We start from the raw sequence: 26,423 nt of genomic DNA, 5'->3' as shown, positions 1-26,423 counted from the left end.
TGAGCCTCACTGGTCGACTCCCCAGTGGCTGAAACTCACATAGGTGTGCTTCGGATGGGGCTGCTGAAGTCAGAACAGAGGGTAATGGGGAGAGATCTTAAGCAGATGCCTGCTCACAGGTAGAGGAATGTCGCTTCCAGAAAATCAGCCCTGGGAGCAGCTGAGTTCACTGCAGGAAGTTCATTCACCCACCCTTCTCACTGCCCTTTGGTCTGACGTTTGGGGGAGATTCCTGCTTAAGAAAAACACCCATTAAGCTTCTCAGATTTGGCCTCCACCAGGAAAATACCACACCCCCTCTAATTGGCAGGTTCCTAGGGCTAATTACCAGCAAATAGGGGGTACTCACGCCTCCTTTAATTAAAGGAGAGAGATGCCTTATTAGGTACAGGAAATTCAGGGTCATCTTATGTACGTGACTTCGTGCTACGTGGTCATGACCCGCCCCATCTCCCCACATCCGTGGTTCTTCCCGGCTTTCTCTCACTGTTTAGCAGATTTGCGCAGAAAGCCTAAAGCACTGCAGATACCTTACAGATGGACAGAGCAGTCCTTCCTGGAAGAAGGAGTGCCTGCCTCGGACTCAGTGTCCTACAAGGAGCCAGCCTGAGTCTGCTGCAAACGCCAAGATGAGTATCAAGCGGAACTACTCAAGTTCCCTACAAAATCAGGATTGAAAGAAACCTCCAAGAGGGACAGAGAGAAAGGGGAAAAAGAAACCCAAAATCAAGGCTCTGTAAGGAAATGGTTATAGGTACCATTTATGCAAGCTTGCTACATCTGGGGTGCTTTCCACATATTATCTCACTTAATTCTTCCAGCATCTACGTGAGTGGGTGTCCCCATTTTATGCATGGAGAAACTGAGGCTCAGAGACCCCAGAGGCTTGCTCAGGGTCACATAGCTAATAAGTGGCCAAGTTGAGGTTGGAATTTAGGTCGACCTCCATAGCCCATGAGTTTGTTGCTATGACCAGTGGATTTATAAAAGCATATCCCCAGAGTATCTTTAGTGTTTTAAGTGTTGGTGTTATCGATGATCAGATATCTGTGGCACAGCCTAGGCACTGGGATTTTTAGTAGTGCCCCAGCTGATTCTAAGGTGTGGCAAGGTGTAGGAACCATTGTCCTATAGCAGGGGGTCAACAAACTGTGGTCTGCAGGCCAAAGCACCTGTTTTTGTATGAACCCTGAGCTCAGAATGGTTTTGACATTTTAAAATAATTTTTAAAAATTAAAAAGGGAGGGGAGGGTAGAGCTCAAAGTGGCAGAGCACATGCTTAGCACATACGAGGTCCTGGGTTCAATCCCCAGTACCTCCTCTGAAAAAAAGGAAATAAATAAATAAACCTAATTACCTCCCCCCCAAAATTATAAAGAATATTTTGTGAGATGTGAAAATTACAGGAAATGCACATTTCAATCCCCATAAATAAAGCTGATTAGAAGACAGCCAGGTCCATTTTTTTAACGTATGGTCTCTGGCTGCTTTTGTCCTCCAAAGGCAGAGTGGAGTGGCTGTGACTCAGACAGCATGGCCTGAAAAGCCTAAAATAGTCACTATCTGCCTCTTTATAGAAAGTTTGCCAACCCTGATCCTAGAGTTCTTATGAGCAGCTAGGATAACCATGATTGAATGCATCTGACTTTATTTTGGGGCTATGTTTCATGTATATATTTATCTATATATATATTTCCCCCCTCCTCATTTGTCTTTGATTTTGCGGCATCCCATCAAGCAGTCAGCTTCAAAGACCCTTGCCTAGATCTGTCTCTCTCTCTGCACCTTTGGTACTTAATTCTCTCCCAGCTCTTGTCAGTTTCCATCAAACCTTCATCAAAAAGACTCCAAGGGCACTTCTTCCAGAACTTTCAGGCTGGGGCAATGTGCTTGCTTGCAGGCAGCCTCCTTCCTCCTCAGAGCTGATGGGAGGCAGCAAGGAGTCCTTGAATTCTCTAAGGGTCCTTCAGGGGGATTAGGCATGCAGGGAGGGCTGCCTCCGGTGATAGAACTCCAGTATCTCCTCGGCCCCTTTGTGAGGAGGCTGGAGCACCCCCAGCCCGGGCAACCGAGCTTCTTTGTATGCAGACCAGGCTTGGTCCACTATCAGGCGGAGGCTGCCAGCAGAATGCTCTGAAGGCTGGATCTCTTAATCTCATTAATATCCTGATTGTCTTCCCCAATCTAGTGGCAGCCGATGGGGTGGTACCCGCAAGATAAAATGACCTTCGAATTCAACAGATAAAATGGCAGGCAGATAAAGTCCCTCCGAGGAGAAGACTGGAGCCTGGGCCACCGCGGAACTCCAAGTCAGTGTAAATGTGTTTTTGAAAATAGCAAATGACTCAAGGCAGGATCTGTTTCTCTTCTGAACTGAAAGGATCTACTACTTAGGGACAATGGGGCTTATTTACTATGGGGAACTTTGCTGTGGAGATGAATATTTTTACAACTGCCCTCATAAACCCCCTCCACTCGGCCGCTGCCCAGGGAGCGGGCAGGGCTCCAGAGGTGAGCCGAGGTGCCTGCACTGTCTCAGAAGCCCCATTAAGCTGTTAAGGCATTTAGTGTCCCAGACGGTGCTGACAGCAAGGGCAGTTCAAATCCCCACCCAGCTGGGGATGGGGTCTTGAAAGAGGGGGCTTTGATTCCCTCCCTGGGCAGGGCACAGAGTCCACCTTGGTCAGGGGCAAGAGTGGGTGGGGTGGCGTGGGGAGGGGGAAGTGGTAAAGTAGCAAGACTGCGAGACCCCCACCCTCATCCCACCTCCTCTGCCATGTTCTCCCAAAGCTTCTTTGTCATTCAGGGGAGAACAGTAAGAATGTGCGGCAGGAAGGACCTGTGGGAGGATTTTGTGTGCCTGTGTGTTGGTTTCCATGCCTGAAAGTTCTTGGCATCTGCATTAAAAAAAAGAGAGAGAGCGCGAGGGTACCCTGTTTCTGCCACTTATGAACTATATGAACCTGGGCAAATTACTTACACTCCAAACATCTCACCTTCCTTGATTGTAAAATGGGGGTGAGGATACGGATAGTTTCTACCCTACAAAGTTGTGAGGATTCAATACGATGATGCGTGTACTCAGCCCAGGGCCTGGTACCCAGGAAGTACTCAATCAGTGCCAGCTGCTATGATTATTCAAATTTAGTCACAACCCTGCCACTGGGCACTTTTGAGATTTCCCTGGGTCCTGCAGATTTCAGAGTCAGGGAAAACCACAGCAACCACATGGGTATCCTGGCCGAGAGCTGGGTTTGTCGAAGACCCAGGGTTAGATTTCTGCAGGCAAGTTAGGAGGAGATGTAAAAGGGGCAGAGGGGGAGGCAGGAGACAGGATTCTCTGGTTCTCAAGCTCCGATCTGACCATGGGGGCAGTCACATCCTCTGGGCTTGGAGAGGAAGGAATAGAATTTGAAGGGAGGGAGGAATAAGCAGCCAGAGAAATAAACGTCTCCTCTTGGGTAAAGAGGCTATGTGACTCAGGGTATCCAAAGGTTATGCTGGGAGGGCTTGTTCTAGGATGCCCCTGTCCCTCACTTTCTTTCCAGGAGAATGAGCCTTCATCTTCTCACAAGATGATACAAGAGGGAGGACGTGATGTGGGGGTGGGGTGAGCGAAAGCTGGTGAAGACCTCTGCCCTGCCCTGGCTGCCGCAAGGCAGCCAGGTGAGTTTGCCGGAGGCGGCTGGGTGAGTTCCCCGCAGACTGGAGCAAAGGGTACCACACACAAGGCCACCACAGATGGTGCAGCTGATCCCAGGGCTCGGGCCAAGGCTAGCCCTGTTTCCAACCCACGCCAACTTCCTCCTCCTCCTCGGGCTGATCAATACAGGCACCAGTCTCCAACCAGCCCGCTTCCGTGCCACAGCCCTGCTCTCTGACCTTTTGGGGGCCTTTCTCTTGATTCCACTCCAGAATGGAGGTCTGGGCCATCACTCCGGGCCAGCTCAATGGCCTCAGAATGGGCTGTCACAAGGCCTATAACCAGGGACAGCTCCTGCTGGCGAGAGCTGGGATGGGGGGGTGCGGATAAAGGCCTTCCCGGCTGAAGATAAATGGCTGTCCACAGCCTGCTACAGTAACTCCAGGCCCCCGAGAAGAGCAAACAAAGGCTGCCCCTGTGACACTCACTGGAAAGATGAAGGCCCATCAGCGGCAGCCAGGCTGGTTCAAAGCCCCAACTTAATTGTCAATTAAGCATGCATGAGGGAGACAAAGCCATGACAACCCCGGGCTGCATGCTGGCGTGTGATTGTAAAGCCGGGAGGGGCAACGCTGAAAACAGCTGATTCTGCTGACAGTGTGTTTGGAGGGCACCTTGTAACCAATCAGCCGCTGACAGAGGCAAAGTGCTCCTCCTGCCACTCCTTTTGTGCCGGACATTCCAGGACCAGGGTCACACTGTGGTCACCGTGGGCAAGTGGGCCACAGCGCCATAAGCGTGGCGGGGAGGGAAGGGGCTCAGGTACAGAAGGGATGCTCTCCTGTCCAGGAAGAGGGGTCGAGGGAAAGATGTGTCCCGAAGGTGCCTCCAGTCCTCCTGGATGCGAGGCTAGTGTTTGGAGGGGAAAGTGAGGAGAGAGTGGGGGTTTGAGGGCTGGGGACCTCATCTCCCCAGCTTGGCCTCAGAGGTTGCTGGTAACCTGGAGCTTGGTCAGAGACCAGAGCTGGGTTGTGGGGACCGTGATGGGAAGTATATGGTGAGAACTGCAGGCTGAAGTCTTTCCTAAGATCTGGGCTTTAAGCCTACTGTCTGCCCGGCCCCAGGGCCCTCCCCAGGAGCCCGTACTGCCCGCCCCGACAGCCTGAGAGGGGAATACGGCCTGGTCCTCGCATCCTGCACCCCAGTCCCAAGGTCAGAACATCTCCCTGCCTCTTAGGATGACAAGTAGTTATGGTTTCTTGAGAAAGACAGTGTTTACACCCTCTCTCATTTAGTCCTCACAGGGGCCTGATGAGGTGGGTACTATTTCTCCATTTTACAGAGAGGAAACTCCTCAGAGAGCTTATCTGAATTGGCCACAGTGCAGTCCCGGGAATTAACCTGGCCGGTTAGAACCAGGATAAGAAAAAAAAAAAAAAATGACACAAATGAACTTATTTACAAAACAGAAAGAGACTCACAGACTTAGGAAACAAACTTTTGGTTTACCAAAGGGGAAAGAGGCGGGGAGATAAATTAGGAACTTGGGATTAGCAGATACAAATTACTGTGTATAAAATAGATAAATAATAAAATCCTACTGTACAGCACAGGGACCCACATTCAATATCTTGTAATAACCTGTAATGAAAAAATATGAAATAGAATCTATGTATGTATAACCGAAACACTATACTGTGCACCAGAAACTCGTTAGTGTTCAATATTGTGTTCAACATTGTAAATCAACTAGACTTCAATTGAAAAACAACAAAAACAACTAAGTCTAGATAATCGTCGTTGGGCGTGGACAAGGACTATCTTGATGAACCCTGAGTGAAAATTAAGGGGGAGGGGAAGGTAGCCACTGAACATATACAGTGTCCCATATTATTGCTCCACAATAATTTGTATTCTACAGCAGTTTCTCTGTGGAAAGACACACAAAACCCCCAAAGATAACCCTGATCCCCAGCTGGTTCTGGGGACTCCATGCCAGCACGACATCTTCCCAACTAGACAGCAAGCCCCTGAGGGCAGGGATGCGTGTCTCCATCACTAGCGAGGTGCCTGGACTCAATGCGTGTCTGAGCCGAGGCCAGTCCAGGGTGGGAACTGGCGGCCTGGCTTCTTGTCCTTATTCTGCTCCCATTGCTCTGGGTTAACTCAGAAAGTACTATCCCTTTCTGGGCCTCAGCTTTTCTTTGAAGTCCCTCCCAGTTCTAATACTTTATGATTTTTTCAAAAAGGTCGCGCTTCCCAGGGACCCTAGAAAACCCACTGCCAGTGGGACATGCCTTCTCAGACTGATGGGAGGGGACTCTGGGCTGCGTTTCCCGCCCCCCACTGCCCAGTCCCCAGTACCTGTCCCTGTCCCTCCAGCCCAGCCTCTCTGGCTCTCCTGTCACTATGCAGAACGCCTAAGCCAACGACCCCGTGGTGACCTCACCACAACCCCAGCTTGTCAGAAAGCTGCTGGGCCTTTGTTTGGCCTGCAGGCTCCCTGACTTTGGTGTGGAGATCACAGGTCCCAGCACAATAGCCATTGTCTTCTCCATAACGCCCCTTGCCCCAGCCACGCCCCCCGGAGCTCCCAGATCCAGCTCCGCGGATTCCTGCAGGCAGGCGGCAAGCACCCCTGCCTTTCCCAGCATCAGCCACTGCTTTGAATTTCTGCGAAGGGGCTACGTTTCTTGGCCATCAGGCCAGTGTTTTCATCTGGAGGCTCCTCCGCCTCTCAAGAGTAACCCAAACTTTCTCTCCTGTGGCTAAGCCCTTCTCTTCCGTAGGAGTGGGACACAGAAAAGCTCCCGTCCCTGGCCTAGGTTTCATGCTGAACAGTCTCGGGCTCCCAGAGACACTTGAAGAGGTCCTGCTAGGGGAGGGCATGGCCTGGAACAAATACTTGGAGACTGCCCAGCTGATGGCTCTGAGTCTGTCCCCAAGACACAGGTCAGCTCCTAGATTGCAGGCCTCTCCCATCACAAGGGCAACCCGCAGGTGAGGGGGAAAGCAGTTTCAGAACCATCCCCCACCGAGTTAGAAATGGTGCCTGCTCTCCTTCTGCAAGCCCTTCCCCAGAGCTGGCAGGAGACCGCGTCACACTTTGTCTACACAGACAGCAAACCGACCTCAGGAAGCACATCCATTCCCGGAAGCCGGCTCTCCTGGAAGAACTAAGCCCCTGGGGGAAGACTGACACAGCCTTCAGCATATGGGGCTGCTTTCCCACCAGGAAGGCGTAGGATCCCATCCTGACAAGCCCACATCCCACAGCAGCACACAGTAGGTACTCAACCAATTCAGGCCAACTCACCACTGCAAAAATCTCAAGTGACAGACCCCCACCCCTCAATTCTGGCAGAGCACAGACACCAACAAACAGAGGCCCAGGGCTCCTCCTGCTGCAGCGGGCCAGAGCCCCGAGGAGGCACGCGGACGGCATGGAGGAGGTGACCCCTCTGCCTGCAGTGTAGACCCGGCATACCAAACAGCCTTCTCCGTCTCATCTGGTGGCAGCCCTGAGTGACTGAGTCAGCAACCACACAGGCAGAGAGAGGAAACGAGGGAAGGATGGGGCGAAGGGCTCCCTGGCCACAGCCGCATGCTGTTTTCACGAGACTATTCCAGCAACAGGAGGGGAGGCCAGCCCTAGGCCCACGTTCAAAGCATTTCGTCCACTGAGAAATCTTGAGACCTGCGGGGAGGGGCCCTGCTTACCTGACAGCTTGTTTGGAGGTGAGGCGCTGGGCTGGTGGTGGGGGGAGCCGTGGGCGAGCAGGGTGTTGAGACTGTGCGTCTGGTTGGAGCTGTAGGCGTCCATGGCCAGCTTCTGCCGGAATGCCTCCTCCTTCCTGCGGTTTGCAAACCAGTTGTAGACGCGGACCTCAGTGACCAGGTTGGAGCCCAGGCCGTGGGCTTTGGAGGGGGAGACGCCTCGCTGCAAACATTCTGCCCTGAGGATGGATGGAGGGGAGACAGTGAATGAGGGCGAGGGTCAGGGGTGCTGCTGCTGGCGTTTGGCCCCAGACACTCAATCCCAGGGACCTGGGGGAAGAGGGTGAAGAGGTGGAGGGTTGATGGGAGCCTGGGGAAAAGTCCCGTCCTGAGAAAAGGCCAGCTGGCGTGGTTATCTGATGAGATGGCTGGAGTGGGGTGCAACACAGGAGCAGAGCAGGCTCCACTGCCCCAGAAGTCAGGCACTTAGCCTCTGGGGGGCCCTTGACAAGAAGAGGGGAAGCCAAGGGGCAGGCAGCTCAGGGGGACAGTCCCAGTGGGCCTCCTGACACCTCCACATGTGGCTTTTCTTCCCAGCCTACAAAAGGCAAGCCCCTTGGCTGGCTCTGCTAAACCCCTGAAAGCACCCTGAAGGGACTTCTGGTCTTCCAGGGTTTGACACCCCACAAGGGTACCAGGGAAGCCAGATCCCTTATTCACACAGCAGAAATCCCTCCGAGGGGCAGGCTGGGCGACCCGTAGAGGAGGCTAGTCTCTGGGTTTATCGTCACTGATGAAACCCCGATGCCAGATGTGAGAGACTCTGAACCCCCTCTCACTGGCAGGGGGACGGAGCACAGCACAGGACTCTGTGACACATACAGGCAGAGCGTTCTGCCTCCCTACAGCCGAGCCAGCCCTCCCTGGCTGTATCCTCCCACTGCCAGAGCTGGTCCAGCCCAGAGACAGAGAGAGAGCACAGGTCTAAACCAGAGCAAAGAGCAGATTTTTTTCAGAAAGTCAATGTTAGAGTCAGGGCGGGAGGGGACAGGAATGAAGCAAAAAGATATCTCAAGGATGTCTAATAGTTTTCTTTAAAATTCCACATCATTAAGATACCAAAAGAAGGCTAATCGGTGTGGGCAGAGCAGATGGAAGATCTGACCAGTTCTTGTTCCCCTGCTAACTTTCCTTCTGAACCAGTGGGTAGACAACATTTGGTCAAGGCCAAAGCCAGTCTGTGGCTAAGGGACAGAATTTCCCTGATCTGTAGGGAGGTCAAACACATGATTCTCAGTTCATTGGCATCGTATTTTAGACCAACATTCTCCAGCATTCCCGGGGGTAACAGTTCATAGGGGTATGCCGCAGAAAAACATCCCGTGGTTAACAACCAACTCAACAACGTGAAGTGAGTTTCTTGACTGCAGGACTTCTCAGAGCCTTTAAATATTAATGTCTGTCGTGACACCCTCAGAGGAAGTAGGCACATGATGTTTCTCAAGCTGATTTCTTAATGACTAGAAATGAGGGTTCCGTGGAACACACCTTGGGAAACCCTGCTGTAGCCACACTTATCTGAAATAACTAGCATCTCAATTTTCCAGGACTGAGGGGATGGAGCTCGGTCCGGGTGCTGGCCCGCCTGCTCGAGGGAGCTTCTGGTGGTGTTACCTGTTGCACTCCTCCACTAAGGCCTCCCTCTCTTCCTTGCTGGGGTTCTTTTGCCGGTCGTAGGCCTGGTACAAGATTTGCTGGGATGCGGGCCCCCATTTGAACCGGTTGCGACGCATCTTCTTGTTGGTGGGCTCAGAGCAGACGTCATCGGACTGCCCAGGCCCCTGGCTCTGTTGACTGAACTCTGGAAAGAGAAACAGCAGCTGATCCTGACTGCTTTTGTCTGTCAAATTTCCAGAACTCTGGACTGTCTGGTTGAATTCTGAAAAGAGAAAGGAGTAGATTTGATAGGGTCTGGAGGCTTCACTCAGCAGACAGACAGATAGACAGACAGACAAAAACACCTTTATTCCTCTCCCCTAAGTGGTGGGATCTGCTTTTACTGCAGTAGGGGGTTGGCGGGGCAGGCCCACCTCAGTTTGTTCCACCAAAGCCACCCCTTTCCTTTCTTTGGAGGAGCTCAAACGTGGCCAGCCATTGTTTTCAGGACAATTTATGTTTATTATTTTTTCATTGGCTCACTGGCGCTCAGACGGGAAGCAACACTCTGAATCCTAAAGTCTAGGGTTTTGATAGCAAGGAGACACGCTCAACCAAGTCTCAGGTCTAAGGGGGAAAAGGCTCAAAGGTACAACTGGCACTTAGACAACATGTTCAGAGACTGAAAAGAGCCCTCTCAACCCCTCCACCCCTCCACTCTCCTCCTAGGTACCAAGGAGTAACATTATAATGTTATGCTCTTTGAAGAACTCCAAACCCAAAACCTTTTGACTACTGCTTTGAAAGAAATATAATTAAACTTTTGTATTAGAAAAAGAAGAAGCTCGTTAGATCTCAGATAATTTCAAAGGCAGTGGGGTGGGTGTGTGTGTGTGTGTGTGTGTGTGTGTGTGTCTGGGGTCATTTATGATGGAAACAGCCCAAGAGGGAAAGGTCTTACAGCCCTACCCGCCCGTTTAAAAGACGGCAAACGCAGAAGACAGCAGGCAAACTCAGGACCTTCCTAGGAGTGGTGTTTATGAGTTGGAAAAAGTAAATGAGATGGCATTTTGCTCCCCGTGTGTCCAATTCCCAGGACCCAGGCACACTGTGACCCTCGATATATCCTGGTTGAATGAATGAAAGACAGCAGCTCGCCCAGCGGTGAGCCTCTGGCCTCTGGCTGCAACGAGATTTGATATTTGCTTATGGCAGAAGCAGCCTCGCTGTCCTCTTCCTCGCATCTGCATGAAGCAGGGTTCATCAGGATGGTTAATTCCGTGTTACAGATGAACAAGCAAGGAGGCCGAGCACCCGGCTGAGCAAGGACACATAACAGATTCATTTCCTAACTCCTGGGCCCCGTGTTCTGGACCTTGATGTTTTTCTTTCTCAGTTCCTGGAGTTACTCCTGCAGGTTTTGGAAAATCCTCAAGGTCCAAAGTCAGGCCACTACTTGGTGCCTGAATCCCCTCCACAACGCTACCACGTGGCCTTCCGGCCCCTCTGCCTCCAGCCATGGGGCACTTACTACCATCTAATGATCCATTTCCATTTTGGTCCATCACAAGGAGCAGTGGGCCCCTGACCAGCCTGGACTTAGGACCCCAGCTGCTGGTGGTGCTGGGCTTTGTTTAGCCAGTTGCTGACCGGCCAAGTTCACGAGCCAGCTCTGGAGTCGGTGGACTGAATGTGTCAGTGGGGCGTTTAGTTTGGGCCCCACCCACTTTGTGTGATTCTCAGGCCACTTAGGGCTCTGTTCTCACTGGCTCCCAACAATTCCTTTAGATACCTGTGGGGGTCTCTGCCAAGTTTACTGGCAGGAAGTCACTGACTCAATGAGATAATGTGGGGTCTCAGCCAAGATACTTAATTCCTGGTCCCTTGGCCTCTCCGCCTGTGGAATGGAACTGGGTGAAACACTAAGGGCATTGAGGAGTCTTTTAGAACATCTGCCCTGAGTCAGGAAGATGATGATGACGGCGATCACCCAAATTCCTATGCAGGTTACACTTGTCAGAGTGCTTTCACACTGCCTGTATTATTTGGTCTTCACAGCAGCTATCTACATGCAGTGACTTTAGGGACAATCAGAGGGGAAGAAGGAAGTCCCCTGCTCAGTGGGTGTCTGTCTCAGTGTCTCCTCTCCTCCCTGTGGCTCTGTGGCGTTATCCTGAGTTACAGCCAAAATCTGAGGTTCTTCATTTAATGTGAACAGACGTCTTCACAGTGAATATTTATTGGACCATTTCTATGGTGAGGTGTCATACAAAGTCCTCCAAATGTATCCCTTCATTTAATTCTCACAACCTCGCTGGGTGAGAAGTATTGTTATCTCCATTCTACAGACGGTGAAACTGAGGTTCAGACTGGTTGAAGTCACATGGACTTGGGGCAGGAGCCAGGATATAAACCCAGCCTGTGGACACTAAACTCGTAACCAGTAACCAGTTAGCTAAAAACAAGACCCAAACAACCCGCCCACAAAATCTTCAAATCGGACTTAGGGGGAGGTAATGGAAGGGACCCCTGACGTTTGTCTGTGGTGGGTGTGACACACACTCACAACTGCCCAAACGTGGGGGGCTGCCTCTGGCTGCCCCTTGAGGAAGCAGCAGCCTGCATGGCGTCCAGAACCCAGCACATTCCCGGATTAGCCGGGCTGACTTGCCGGCAGGTTCTCAGAGTCATCTAAGCTCTACTACCTCAAGACCCCAGCAGCTCAATTTTTGAAGGACTAGGCTCCCACACGTCCTCTACCCACCACCAACTCTTCTCCATTTCCTTCTAGATTAATGTAAGGGCGGGGTGGGGGCACACAGAAAATGTTTACTGTCCGTAAAAATTAACTCAGATAAGTTGGCTTCAGCAAATTCTTTACAGGCTCAGGAGCCAGCCTGGACAAGGAGAGTCTATCTGCGTAGACGGGCACGTGATTATTACCATTTATTATTTCTAGTTTCTCAAGAAAATTTGTTGTCATGTGTCATCTTTTTTTATTCTCTCTGCTCTTCCCCCTGCCAACCACCACATTCATTTGTGTCCCTTTTTAAATTCATCTCACTTCCTAATTTTTATCCCATGCTTTCCTGTCTTGTAGTCATCCTTCAAGAATTGGTTCATTGTGCTGTACACCAGAAATTAACACATTGTAATTGACTGTACTCCAATTAAAAAAAAAAAAGCAAGCATAAGAATAAGCAAAAAAAAAAAAAAAATTGGTTCAAATGTCACCTCCTCTAGGAAGCCCTCTGTGATGCCTCTAGGCAATTTAGCAATTCCTCTGCTGGCCCTTGTGTATATATTTATAACAACTCTTAGAAAGCAGCTGTCATTGTTTACTCAAACATCTCATCTCCCTCACTAGGTTGTATGTCCCTGAAGAAAAGAACCTGTGTATCTCACAGCCCAGCAAGTGCCTGGAACCTCATAGATGCTTGTATAATATTTACAGAATGAAGGGATACTTCTGAAGCTTTGTGTCTCATGGGACTTTTAAACGATGATAACAATAATTTAAAAATCCCTTGCAGAAACTGTCATACATTTTTGAAAAATGTCCCTTTTCAAGCACCTTGAGAAACTTTCTGGGACTTCTGTCTTTTTAGAGGCTTTCAACTGGCCTTTCCTGCCACCCTCTCCTTTTCTGAGGGAAAGCCCATGGAACACAGAGAGGCAGCTCAAACTGGAGATGCTTCATGAGGCTTGGGTTGGAGTGAGGGTGGGTCCCAAGGGTTCTCTGGCCTTTGGAGACTATGGCTCCTGAAATGTTTCTTGGGCTTTCCAGGAATTACAGGGAGTTGCTTCATGTCAGACACACAAATTCTTAAAGACCTAGTCACCATGGATGGTGGATCAACCCAGAGTTTAAAAGGAGCCTGTTCCCCTCAACAGCAAAGATCTCTCATTTTCCTTCTTCTAAACCTACCCATCTAATACTTCCCTCAAAAGAGTAATCACCACAATACGAGATGAATGCCTCAACTCTTTCCTTCCACCTTGAAGGTCTTTCCAGCCCACAGACATTGAGACAATAAACACTGAAACAATCACTTCAGGGCAGTGTGTGGCAGAAAACAAGAGTGACTTTTAAAAGTGGCCATCCGGTGAGAGGGGAAAAAAGCCCAACCCAGAAAGTGGTGGAAACTCATATCTTGACAAGGACAGAGAAGCCACAGCCCAGAGGATAGCATGCGGGAATGGCAAAAACTCATACAAAATTTTCCTAGGCAAAGGGCTGGATTGAAATAATTCAAGTATAATGTAACAGTATACTTTCTTAAAATTAAAAAAAAAAAAAGTAGGTCACTGATACTCTTGTCATTTAAATGCAGCTCAAACTTCCCTAGATTTTAAAACAAAAATCTCTCAATGTTATTGAATGGAAGACATCTTGGGACAGAAAGGAAATTTGGGGATGAGGAGGAGAATGACAAGAATGAATGGGTCAGAGTTGCAAATGCAGACACTTCTCCTATGTCCTGCCTTAGCCAGAAGCAGCTTCTTCCTTTCACAGGCTCACCAACTGAGGCCTCAAAACTCTACCGATTTTGGTAAATGTGACTAAGCACCTTAAATTGCTTTAGAACTCAGATGTACCCTCCACTCCCCTCAGATCACAGGGTCAGGTACTGAATGTAGCTATATACACAAATGCTTCCAATTTTTTATACTTTTTTCAGAGGGAAGGAAAAAAATAATTGTGATCAATATTATTGATTGCTATTAAATGTCTTCCTTGGAAACTCTGATCTGTGGTCATGTACCAAGCGGAGCTGCTTGGCTAACTTTGGGGGTGATATTCCACTGTTACCTACTTGGTTTTAAAGAGAAAGATGTTGGAAGCAGGGACCGAAAAATTCAAAGTGCGCTGCACACACTGAAGGGCTCATCAAAGCAACTGGCTGGGTGCTAAGGGACCGTGGGAGAAGAAAATGATAGAAGCCAACCTACTGTACAGCACCTCTGATGGCCAAATCCAATCGCCAGCTCCCTTACACCTGCCAAGTGCTATGCAGACCTTGGTGATGAAGAGGAAACTGAGGCATCCCACAGGGGTCAGGGTTGGGGCAAAGGTCACTTTGGGTTGAGGCAGAGGCAGGATTAAAGCACTTACGTCGGAGGATCTCCCGTTGCTTTCGGACGTACCAGGTGTACAGGGCAGCCCGCTTCTGGGTTTTCATCGGGGTGCCCTTGTTGAGATGCTGGGAGAGGTGTGACTGGTTCAGACCGGTGACATCGACCACCTCCCTCTGGGGGATGTTATGTTGCTGCATGTAGCCCTTGATCATTTTGGCAGCCCTCCAAGGGTCCTCGCTAGACAGATAAGCAAATGGTTAGGATGCTGGTGGAAGATGTCTGGGGAGAAATATTCTCTTTCTAGAGGTTTGGCTTGGACTCCCTGCAAAACTCTGACCTCCACCTATTTCTCCTCCTGTCCAAGTTACATTCTTGGCAGAGATGCGAGGCTAAACTAAAACCTAAACATAAGAAGAGATGAAAGCTCCTATAGAGAACATGCCAACTCTTTCATCTGAGATTAGGAGGACAAAGAGGAAGATGACTTCCCAACTTCAGGAATGGGAAAGTACTACCAGCATTCTCTCTGGCGAAACAGAAGGAGAAGTTTCGTTTAATTTTGCTTTCCTCTACTTTCCTGGAATGTGAGAGACTTAAATAGCAAGAGGCCCACTGGATAGTGGAGATGCCATGAGCTTGGGGCTGGGCTGGCTGATCCTACAATGATAGGGGGCAGCATTCGTTTCTAAATCCACCTGGACCGCTCCCACATTATTCTCCTTCTGAGTGAGTGTCTCAGTTTCTTGTCTTAAAAAATAGGAGTAAAACATTTGTGTCCACCTTCTGAGAAACAAGGAGGATGTCTCAGCCAAATGTTAAACAGTTTCCAGAGTTCTAGAAAAGTTTTAATAAATACAATGGCGTTCCTCCCTGGGACTGAAGAATTCCTGCCCCCGAGGTGAGGCAAGTAAAGTGAAAAAAAAAAAAAAATCTTCACAGCCCTGCTTTCCAAATAAAAGCAACCGGAAGAGAAATAATTTCGGTTTCTGGCTAAGATATTAACGATCTCAAATGCCATGTTTTCCTGTATTCTTACATTTGTCCTCCGATAGGGTAAGCGTATCTGGAAGTTAATCTTTCTCATAAGTTTCAAGCTTGGAATAAGGACTTGCTTATAACTTTCCATTTCTCATAAACACAGGTCGTGCAAAAAGCTTCTTTAGAACAACGTATTAGTGTCTTTGGATTTATTCAAGATGTTTTCAACTTTGCCAATCTGTTTTCTTGCTTATTGAATAGGTGGCTTACAAGTGAGAGATATAATTGAAAACAAAAATTAAGAAAACAGTGCACAGTATAGAACAAACCTAGGCAAGAGGCAAGACATCCACATAAACTATTTGTTTAATGCAGCTACATATTTAACTTAAAATAAACCCAGCACGCCTTTACTGTATGTTGATGTACATGATAGATTGATAGAACATGAAAAAAATGATGAGAAAAATTAGTTTCAGAGGTAACAATAAAAACTGCTGTAAAGCAGAGGCCAAAACAGATGGTATTGCAAATGAAATAACTGATTTATTTCTAAATGATGTTTATGTCAAATAAAATGAATTTTGTTTAATGAGTTTTTAAACATCTAGTAATTAAACTGAGATTTTCATAAGCATTTGAAAAATTGTGATCAGTTTAGCAAGTCTTTCATATCAAGTCTGTGAAAACACAGGCTTGAGTAGAGATGTTTTTGAGAAATGCAAACTTTTCAGATTAACTATATACAGCTTAACACACTTCTCAAGTATGTAGAAAGGTACTTCCAAGTAATACCACGTAATCAAGTAACAACAGGAACAAAAAATAAGGAACTGCGTCTCAGTTTCAAACCTGGAGAATTCGCCTTGAGTAAGAAAATAATGTAATATTTTGAACCTACCCAGATAAACACCAACGCTCATTTAAAAGCTTATTTCTGGCGCATATTTCCACAGATATATCTAGGGTGGAAAAACACTTTCAAAGGATACGAACAATAGCTTCGAAAGTTAGAAAAAGTGGATTTTAAAAGTTAATACTGCTTCAACAGATTCTTTGACTTTGGGGGTTTTGTTTAAATTTCTTGTGTTCGTTTTCGTGTGTCTAAGAAACCTAACGTAATAGTGTAATGTTCTAAAAGCGAATGAGTTCGTGGAAAGAGTGAATTAGCTTAACAATTGGGAAGGTTTAAGAAAAAAAAACAAAAAACAAAAACAGCCAGGAAACCCTTACACACGATAGCCAACCTTTCAGCCCGCATCAAAGGACTAGAGTCGGGGGTAAGATGGCGCAGTTACACCTTTACAGCTCTGACCACAAAATTCTCTTGTCCTCACAGGGTAGAGCCCAGAGGGCGGGTTATGTGTCTAAATTTGAAAATGCAGCCCGTGATCAGGGGTTCCCAACCCGGATAAGCACAGATCCGGAGAGGCGCGCGCGGGCATTGTGCTCAGGACGCAGGTGTCAAACGTCCGAGCTCGGCGCCCGCCTTGCCAGTCCAGCCCGATCCTTCCCAGACAATGCCTTGGCCGCCCACGAGCGGAGAAGCCCCGGACCCCAGCACAGTCTGCCGCGCTTCTTCGTTAAGAAGCCTCAACCCCGGCTTCATAGGGAGCAACCGATTTTCCCGAACGCCACCGGACGCCAGCCGCCGGGGACCCGGCAGCGCGCAGCCGCGACCTTCCTTTCTCGCCTCCCTCTTCCAGGAGATGGAAAGAGCGGACAGGCGCTCCCCAGAGTGACTTGTCTTGTTCTTTTCCTTCCACTTTAGGGGAGCAGGGTGGGCCAAAAAGGGAGTGCGTGCGTCTGGCGCACAGGAGCCGACTGTGCTGTGACCTGGGGGCCGCTAGCGATTTCTTGAAAAATGACTTTAATCAAGTCCGACCACTCCCGGTGGTGGGGGAGGGAAGGCTGCACCCGCTAGGGAAAGGGAGAGGAACCTGGGGGTCTGTCCTGCGTCCCCCGCCCTCAGCGGGGGTCTTGGGCCCCCTGGCTTCGCTTCCCGCCCCCTGGAGTCCGGGTCTCTGCGCAGGAGGTCCATCACCCCGGGCCGGGCCTGGCTCTCCGGCGGCCGGCCTTGCGGCGTGGGCTGCCCGGGGGCAGCCTGGGTCCGGCGCCGGGCCTCGGCTGGAGGGCCGGGTCGCGCGAGAAGCCCCGGGTCCGCGTCCTGCTTTCCTTCCCCCTCGAAGCTGCGTTTACAACTTCGCCAATGAATAACCCGCCTCTCCGTTCAACCTAATCACGACTTATTGTGTATCTTTCTGTTGATGATTTATAGAAATAAATTAATAACACCCTAACTCCACGTGCTGCAGTTTATATTACATCTCTGCCGCGTCCAGCCTGGCGCGGGGCTGGGGGCCGAGAGGCGCCCCAGGTTGCCTCGGGTTTCCCAGGTCCTTCCAAAACCCCGCTGGAATGCGGGCGCCTACGGCCAAGGCGGATGGGCCTAGGCCTCGCGGGCCCCGGTGGCGGGCGGCGGGCTGCGAGAGATTGGCTGGTCCTCCAGGCCCGAGTCAACCTGCGGGCCGCCCCGGCGCCCGAGCCGCTCCTCTTTCGACTCCTCTCACCTTCCTGCACCCTAACCCCGGCGGGGGAGAAACCGCCGCCACTGGGGGAAACCGCGAGGGAAGAACCTCAAACCTGCGAACTGTAGCAAAATACTTTCGGGAAGTTAAAAAAAAAACCTAGAAATTCCCCCAATTGTTTTTGCTAGAGAGTAAGCCGCCAGGTCCCCAGGTAGCAAATTCAAATGCAAGGTCATATCCCTGACCAAACTGCCGCCGCGGGCGTGCGACCCAGGCTGCCCGAGTCCCCGGCGCGACTTTGCTTCTGGCTCTGTCTTGAGCCGGCGGTTCTCAAGTGTCCGAGGCCAAGCGAGTGGCTCGGCCCTAAAGCAGAGTGGCCGGGAGCGACGTGCGGTCTAAGGCAACCGCTCGGCTCCTTGGATAATTAGTAACCAGCTGTCAAAGCTCTAGGCCGGTCGGGAAGGCTTAGCAAACGACCCCGGGCCGGGAGACAGACCACCGGCCAGCCTGCCTGGAATCCCCGGGGACGCCGGGGTGTCGGCTGTGAGATCCGGAAACGCCCTCCTTTCTCCGACCGAATCCTCGGCGAAATGGGGTCTTGGTCGCATTTACCCCTCGCTTGCTTAGATACATGGTTTCTTTTGCCCCTTGCAGGTCCACCCTGACCCGACAACGTGCAAACATTTCCTTTCTCCATTCTAAACGGGTTTTGGGGATTCCGGATAATCCTCAGGCCTTGCACGGGCGCTGCAGATGGGAGTGCCCACCAGAGAACTCGCGCCCCCAGTCCCGGCCCGGGTGCCGCCAGTCTCTTTGCAAAGTACGGCAGGGCAGGGCGCCGTGCCTCAGGCCGGCCTGCGTTTTCCCGGGAGGACCGCAGAGGCTGCGCCCGCGAGAAATGCTTGGCCTGGGGCTGCTGCGGGCCCGAGCCTTGGCTCCTGGGACTCGCCGCAGTCTCACTGCACCCACTTGCACCTTCAATCGCGTAGGCAAACCTCGGAGCCAAGAGCTCCGCAGCTCGAGTTCTCCTAGGTTGAGACCCAGCGCGGCCGGGAAGGCCCCACGGGTCCGGGGCGCTGGCCTGGGCAGGGAATCATGAAGCTTCGGGGCTCGGGCCGTCCGGTAGAGGGACTGGGAGGGGTCCAGGTGTCGGGAGAGAAGGGAGCACCCCCCCCGGGGGACTTCTCTAGTGGGAAACAGACTTGGCAAGAGTGGTCGCACTCAGTGTCGCTCAGGCACAAGGCCTGGGGCTCCCCGGGCTCCGGCACACACTCCGCACCTCGATCCGCGCCTACCTGAGCATCCGGTCCACCTCCGCCCGCTGCTCCGCCGCCTCCTCGGTATTGAGCGCTTGCAGCTCCTTGAGGATGGGAGGGGTGTCATAGTCGTCCCCGTCCTCGGAGCCCTCGTCCCCGGATAAGCGGCCCTTGGCGTGGCCGTTCGTGAGAGTGTGGAAGACTGGCTTGGTGTCCGGCTCTGCCCCGCTCCCAGGGGACAGGGGCAGCGTCTCCAACTTCACCCCGAAACTCGGGGATGGTAGTAGCTCCTCCAAGGCCTGGACCAGCACCTCCTTGGTGACCCCGGAGCTCAGCAGGGCGCTCAGGAGTTCTTGCTGGAGCGACGTGAGCTTGGACACCATTTTCCAAGGACAGAAAAAGAAGGGGGTGAGGGGGTGGGTGGGTGCGAGAGAAGAGGGTGGAGGGGAGTCTCACAAGCGAACCCCCAAGTGCAGTAACCCCCCCACCCTTCAGCTTCCAGACACCTGTTACTCCCCGGGGTCCCGGAGTCTCCTCCGAGAGGAGTCAGAAAACTTCTAACTTGCCATGATCGCCACCATTAGGCCATATAAGACATGCAAATTAGTGGGGAGGGCCCGGCTTTCGGCAAGATGCAAATGGCGTGGGGAGGGGGGAAAACCGAGAGAGGGAAAGCATGAGGGGCAGACGGGGAGAGCTGGAGACCTGGGCCGGGAGCGGGGCTGCCAGGGTCCATTGTACTCACGCCGGGGGGCTGAAGACCTTCTTGTACTGGTTCTGTTTATCGGCCAAACTTTAGCTGACCTTTGGACTTGTTAAACAAGTAGCTTGCAGCCTAGAGTGGAAGGCTCCGGGACTTTTCCACCGGCGCGGGTCCGGCTTTAGTCCGGAGAGAAGCAGAAACTGCGCTTCAGGGGTTCAGGTGAGAGCTGGGGGAAGTTGGCGTGCTCTTGGAAGAAAGAGATGGAGGAGGACACGAAGAGTGGAGACCCTCCGAGGCGTCTCAACCGAGGCAGGCAGTGGGCCAGGAAAGCCAGTCGGGCGGAGGAGAAACTGAACTCAGGGGGAAGGATGCGGTGACCTGGGGGAAGTGGGGCGTGTTAGGTGGGGTGAGGGTGGATTGGGGGGGCTTCATTTGGTTCTACCTGTGTTACGGGTCTGCAGGCCCTCACCAGCCGGGTTTGACGGTTTGGATTTCAGAACTGCGGGCCCCAAGAGCGCAGGCGAGGGGGAAGGAGGCCTGGAGAACCCTTGGGAGGAGGCACCGACTAATTTATGGCCAGAGGGAGTAGCCAAAGTTGAGCTCCCCCAGCAGCTGGGCTGCACCAGCACCCAGCCTGGCTAAGCCGCCGGGGAGCTGGACACCTGGGCCACGCTCCTCTGTTTAAACCCGGGATACCAAAGCGCCTCCGCTTTCGGGGCAAAATTAGGATTGCCGGGCCTCCTTTCTAGGAGTGGAAAGCAAAGCTTGGTCTGCAGCTGGATGGATAGTTGGAGCCGCGTGTCCTATGGGCCCACTGATTTCTGGTTTATTCGCAGCTCCAGGACACAGCGGTTCCCAGGGCCAGGGACTGGGCTCGGCAGAGGAGGTCAGACCGGCGGTGGCAGGAGTCTCCCACGCCAAGTTAGGAAGGTGCTGACAGAGCCGCCATGGGAAAGAAGTTTTTTTCCACCCTGGCCTGGCCCGGGAAGGAAGCTGGGAACCTTTCAGCACTATCGGAGTTTCCACCTGCATCTTCCCGGGGCGCCCGGGAGGAAGGAAGGATGCAGGAGGCTCACCCAGACCTACAGGCTGGACTGCGCCTGCAGAACAGGGGAAGGGGCTTTTTAGGATCCATCGCTCATAGTCCCATAGTTCGGAGGGCAGAGGACAACCTCTTCCCCACCCTGAGCCTCAGGTTTGTCATCTGGGAAATACTGATACCTAAAGTGCAGGAGGCAGGGCATTGTATGCATGGAATGAGACCACCTGTGAAACCCCACGGTCTTACAATAGCATTCACACTTTTCGGTCTGGGAAGGCAGGAAGCCAGTTCCCAGTAGTGAAATCTAGCTCCTCTGGAAGTTTAGGATTCTCAGAATCAGGCAGATCCAGCGCTGGGGTTGGAGGGACACGGAGGTTAGGGACAAACATTCAGAGTGAGCAGGGAATTTGCAAAGGAGCGTCTATGCAAATTCTTCTGCCTTTCCCACGTTTAAAAGACAATTAGGAGGAAGAGGGGAATTTCAGCATGGGTTGTGGGGGAGGGTCAGCAGTTCTCTCTGCCTGGTTTTGGATCAAATCTAGGTGCACAAGAGCTGAAACTCCACATGTGACTGATCCGAGACAGGCTGCTAGAAAGCAAGGCTGCCTCTTTGAAATACAGGATCTGCTACACATGCCTGGGCCACCCACGAGAAAGGGGTGGTTGTGTGCTTGGAGCTCCAGGGGAGGTTTACACTATCTCAGTGTCTTTCCTGGAGAGAGGGGTAATACGTTCATAGAAATGAGGGCCCTTCATTTCCCCTTATTGTCTTCCGGTTTGTTGTGACATAAGGCAGATCCTTGGCCCTCACGATTCAGCCCAATGGGAGAACGTTCTCTGACTGCCCAGCTCCCCTCAACCGGGATAATGAAGTGTTCAGAGTAAATATCCCTGAACAATCCCTTTCTCTCTGTCTTTCACTTGCTATCATGATAGAAGCAGTCAAGTGTAATGAAGATCAGTTTCTGGGCTGAGCTGGGAAACCCCATTAAAAAACCAGCCATCACTTCCCTTTGAACAACAAGGCTTTGATTTGTAGTTCTGACTACTGTGTACCCAGTCGGACTCTCAAGCTTCCTGATCTCTCAAAATTCAGGTGTCAGCAAAGCCATACTTCCCCAATCCCAAGCTAACTATCTGAACGTACAGGAAGTTGCACAGAGTACAGGGAAACTTCTGAAGACTTCAGGTACGTCTTCCAGGTAATCTGGCAATTCATATCCAGCCTCTAACTCTCCTGTCCTTGTATATGCCCCCTGGTGCAAATGGGTGCTTATCAAGTAACTGCAACTCTAGATCTGTGAGCCGTCCAATATCTACCCCTTCATGTGGGAATTTAAAAAGAAAAGGGTCAGTATCCCAGCAGGTAGTCCTTCAGGATGTGGGTCAAAAATGCCAACCAAGTGAATCATCTCATAAAACCCTTTGGTTAAGCTTCCCCCAGATAGAGGAAGTCAATACAGTTGAAATACCCTTGTTTATGCCTCACACAGGATAAAGTAGTGCTGGACTGATAGAGTAGCTCCATTTTTTTAGATGGGAAAATAAGACATAGGGTATTTTAAGGAGGTGGCCTGTGATAAGTTAATGGGAGGGCTGAGATTGGGGCTCAGGACTTTTGAGCATGGCTTTAGGATGAAAGAGGAAGGTCTCCAGTTTTTACTGCTTTGGGAGATGGGAAGTTAAAAGGGGGCATTCTGCGATTCCACAGCAGAGAATAGAGGGCAGACACTGGAGTCAAACAGACATAAATTTCCATTCTCCAATCTGCTTAACCAGCTGTGCAAATCGGGCACATTGTATAATCTTCCTGATCTTCTGTTTCCTTATGTAGAAAAGCACACTAATACTCTACCGTGCTTTTGTGAAGATTAAATGAATTCGTAATTGCGGGTTCCTGTATATGACAGGTTTAGAAAGACGCAGCACATCACGAAAACGTGTGAAAAAGTGAGGCAGCTGATCTCTTTGGGCTCTTTTATTTCCAGATTTTTTTTTTTAAGAGTTACTGAATTTGAAGAAACCACATTAGGCTCTTCTACTTAAAAAATGAATCCACAGCTCAAACACCAAGATTTTCTATGGGAAATACAGTCCCCGATCCAAGATAATTTAAAATCCACTTGGCTTATCACTCTGTGAAGGTTTTCCGGACACCGTCTTGGAAATTTCACACAATGCAAATGGGCTTCCTCTGGACTCAGCCTCTCCTGTAACTTCACAGCACAAGTGATATTTCTTTTCTGCTCGTGTGCACACTGTCTCCCTCCTACTTTCCATGATTACCCAGATTTGCTTACAGTAGGGAGAGCCTGGTCCTCTCCATCTTCTGCTGCTCTGCTCTCCAAGGCTTTTGCATTGATTCAGGAAAGTCTCTAGAAGGCCTCAAAATGAAATCATCTCTAGAATAAAACATAAATACTTCCTTATCCTAGTCGGAAGAAGGTTGGGGACCTTATTGTCAGAGAGCTGTGTTGCAGTCTAGAGAAGATTCTAGACTGTGGTGTGAAAACCTGAGTCTCCAGCTTTGGGTACAATGCTCTTTTCTGGATAACTCTTCACCTCCCAATAGGCTTGGCCTTTGAAAAATGGCCAAATGGTCTGGATGAACATTGACGTTCCCTCCCTTTCCTGTGATTTGAAATTCCAGAATTACTAGTGTGTCCATTTCCAGGCCTTTGGGCAGATGATCCCTGAGCTCAGGCTGGAACTCTGGGTAGTGCTGACTGTTGACCAGCCCAAGAGAAAAAGACACCATGGACAGTCAGCTCCAAGAGGGCAGGGGCTGTCTCACACCTTACTCTTCAATGCCCGGAGAGGTTGCTCAATTAAAAACCCTTATTGAATAAATGAACAAGAGATCATCTCTGGATGGTGCCATTAAGGGTGATTTTTGTGTCTTTATTTATACTTCTCAACTTTCCAAGTTGTCAGCTATGAAGTTGTAATTTAAATACCTTTCCCAGACACAAAAGGGTATATACTGTGTGACTCCATTTATTTGATGTTAAAAAGCAGGAAAAGCGAATTCTTGATGATAGAGGTTAAAACCGAGGTGACTTTGTGGGATGAGTAATGAGGGAGCTTTTTGGGGGGCTAGAAAGTCCTGTATCTTGATTGGGATGGTAGATGCCTCATCAGGCTACACAGTGAGGGTTTGTGCACGTTGTAAATTATAACTTAGTAAAAAGTAAGTAAACAGCTCCAAAGTGTAAAATGTCAACAGTGGCAGCCACCTCCTTACTGCCCCGAGTTTACAGCTGATGTGTGGCCCTGCAGATCCCTTCTTATTCGCCATATAGAGTTTATCATCATTGAAACTTACAGACTAATCTATTCCAGGGGTTGGCAAACATTTTCTATAAAAGGTTAGATGGTAAATATTTTAGGCTTTGTGGGCCTGTAGCCTCTGTTACAACTACTCAACTCTGCTGTTGTAGGCAGTACATAAATGCATACGGATGGCTGTGCGCCAATAAAACTATTTATAAAAACAACTGGCTGGTGCGTTTTGGCCCGTGGGCCACAGTGTGTCGACCCTTGGATCAAACAGCTGTATTGGGAAAGAGACCTAAGGGGAGATCTCACTTCACTTCTTCATCTTTGGGATGAGGAAGCAGATTCAGGGAGGAGAAATGACTTTCCCAAGAGACCTAACACAGAGCACTAGGGAGATCCTGGCTTTGGAGTCAAATAGACCTGCTGCTTGTGGGTGTGACTTTGGGCAACTTCCTTCACTTCTCTGAGTCTGTGTATTATCGATGGTGATAATAATGGAATTTCCACCTCACAGGGTTTTTGGAAGGACTAAATGAGATAACACAGAAGCACCTTGTGTGGGGGCTGGCGCAAACGGGGCTTGGTTTCCAGTCAAGTCCTTTCTCAATCACAGCACGTGGCTCACGGGCTCCCTCCCGCCTCCCTTCCTTCCCTCCTTCTAAACACACAGTTTCTGGTGTCAGTTCGCTGACATACACAACCAAGAGTCCACGATGTGTGAAGTCCTTCAGGGAGAGCTGCAAGCTGGTGACACGTGGACACAGGAGGAGCTCCAATCCTACCCCCTCTCCCCAGCCCTCAGCTTCCTTCCTAGAAATCCCTTCCAGCTCTGCACTTTTATTCCCCAGACACGCTGCTATCAGATGATCTTTGCCGGGAAAACTCCTGAGGGTAGGAGATTTCTCTCATTTTGATTCAATAACCCACCTCCTTCTGCCAGGTCATTTTTAGAAATAGGGTGTTTCCGGTAGCTTGTCAAAGATTAAATTAAAAACAAGTGACCTAGTATGATATTAAACTAATAAATACTACACCCAGCACAGAGAGCCTTCACTCCAGAGCAATAATCTATCCCTTCTACTACTATGCCCATAGAAGGCGAGATTGGCAGTGGGCCCAGCACACAGCAGGGGCTCCAGAAGCATTTCTTGAATCAATGATATGGGCCAGGCGAGCGTTCAGGAAGAAAAAAAAAAGTAATAAATACTCTTTACTAAAATGTCTTGGAATCTGTTTTCAGATTAATAGTCGCAGAGGAGTTAGGGAGGTGCCCCCACTAGGCTCTCCCCTTTCTTCTTCCCCACAAAACTGTGAGCTGAGCGGGGTCAGCCCCACTTTAATGATGAGGAAATGGAGGCTCCAAATGAGTGAAGACTGGCCCAGGGACCCACAAAGGGTCAAAGAGTGGGACTTTGGACTTGAACTGAGGGACCCTTAGTGCCACATTAAGTGCCTTCCTTCTGGCTTTTTTGCATCTTCTAAACCCAGACAGAGAGGGGAGAGGGGAGCATATGGAACCGCCCTGGACAGCCTCAGCACAGAGAGACATTTTGTGAGTGTGTGTGTGTGTGTGTGTTTGTGTGTGTGTACGAAAGAGAGAGAGAGAGAGAGATGGATCAAAGTCTTTCCTAAGGAGATTTGTGCCACGTAAAGAGCTATAACATTTGCACAATGTGTCATGATGTGCAAAGGACTTCCTCCTTTCACTTGACCCTCAAAATCATCTTGCAAAGAAGGCAAGGCAGGTGTTACTATTCACATTTCCCAGATGAGGAAAAAAGGACCCACTAAGGGTGCCAGAAGCCAAGTCTTCTAAAGCTGGACTCCACTGTTCTCTCCGCAATATTATGTTTGTACCATGACAAGATTAACATGAGGTGCAGCCCAGGAACAGATACGAGATCTAAGAATATGACACTATAAGGGAACCCCATTTCTAGGCTCGATGTCACGCTCAAGCGATGGAAAAGCTGAAAAGGTGTCAGGAAAGGCAGTGGGTCCTGTCCATGAGTCAGGAGCCACTACCCACTCGGGGTGACCCTGTGCCTCCCTCACCTCTGCCTCCTCTCCTCCCGTGGTAGACCCGCCCCTGCTCTGCGTGGTTGTGTCTGGTCCGGAGCGCCATCCATGACCTGCACCTCGGGCTTGAGAGTGGCCACTGGGCCTCACGCTAGGGGATGACCAAGGTATTCTTTAAAGCTCCGGTGACTAGACGCATACCCTGCTCCCAGGCCTCGGGGGAGGGAAGCACGTGCTGGGCTGCTGAGTCAATGCAGCAAACATGTACTGAGCACCTACTGTGTGCCAGGCACTGTGGTGGGTGTCTAGCGCTGCTGGGATGAACGAGATTCACATTCTACCCTGAAGCAGTTGGTTTTATAGTGGGAGAGCTAGACACGCACACACTTCTACAGCTGCACAGGATGGAGCGGAGTTTGTAACAAGCACAGTACTGACTGCTTCACACAGAGCATCTCATCTCTTCTTCATAACAGCCCTGTGAGCCGGTACGTCTCCTCCTACTTGTAGTTTTCTCAGTTGA

At 50.4% G+C, this 26,423-nt stretch overlaps 1 protein-coding gene and 1 long non-coding RNA gene across 9 annotated transcripts in view; one reads left to right on the top strand and one right to left on the bottom strand.

Annotated features, from left to right (window-relative positions):
- The window catches only part of HNF1B (HNF1 homeobox B), a 52,420-nt gene extending 32,663 nt beyond the window's left edge, over positions 1-19,757 (bottom strand). For 2 of the 8 annotated variants that reach the window (XM_010949175.3, XM_010949176.3), the window contains exons 1-4: positions 18,897-19,747; positions 14,133-14,332; positions 9,035-9,299; positions 7,364-7,599 (exon numbers count right to left, since the gene is read on the bottom strand). In XM_010949175.3, the coding sequence (XP_010947477.1) occupies positions 7,364-7,599; positions 9,035-9,299; positions 14,133-14,332; positions 18,897-19,240 (1,045 nt within the window). In that variant the 5' untranslated portion in view covers positions 19,241-19,747. Of the gene's footprint in view, positions 1-7,363; positions 7,600-9,034; positions 9,300-14,132; positions 14,333-16,320; positions 17,776-18,896 lie in introns of those variants that run through there. The other 6 variants (XR_012499450.1, XM_045512294.2, XM_074342603.1 and 3 more) reach the window with 6 other exon arrangements.
- Positions 19,641-24,099, top strand: LOC123615099 (uncharacterized). Its single transcript, XR_006722634.2, has 2 exons — positions 19,641-19,779; positions 20,397-24,099. It is a non-coding gene; the product is annotated as an uncharacterized LOC123615099 (long non-coding RNA).
- The last annotated feature ends 2,324 nt before the right edge of the window (positions 24,100-26,423 follow it).

This window comes from Camelus bactrianus, chromosome 16 (assembly GCF_048773025.1).
Source record: "Camelus bactrianus isolate YW-2024 breed Bactrian camel chromosome 16, ASM4877302v1, whole genome shotgun sequence".
Lineage (NCBI taxonomy): Eukaryota > Metazoa > Chordata > Mammalia > Artiodactyla > Camelidae > Camelus > Camelus bactrianus.
The sequence above is the reverse complement of the archived record's forward strand: the minus strand, read 5'-3'. Positions and strand labels throughout refer to the sequence as shown.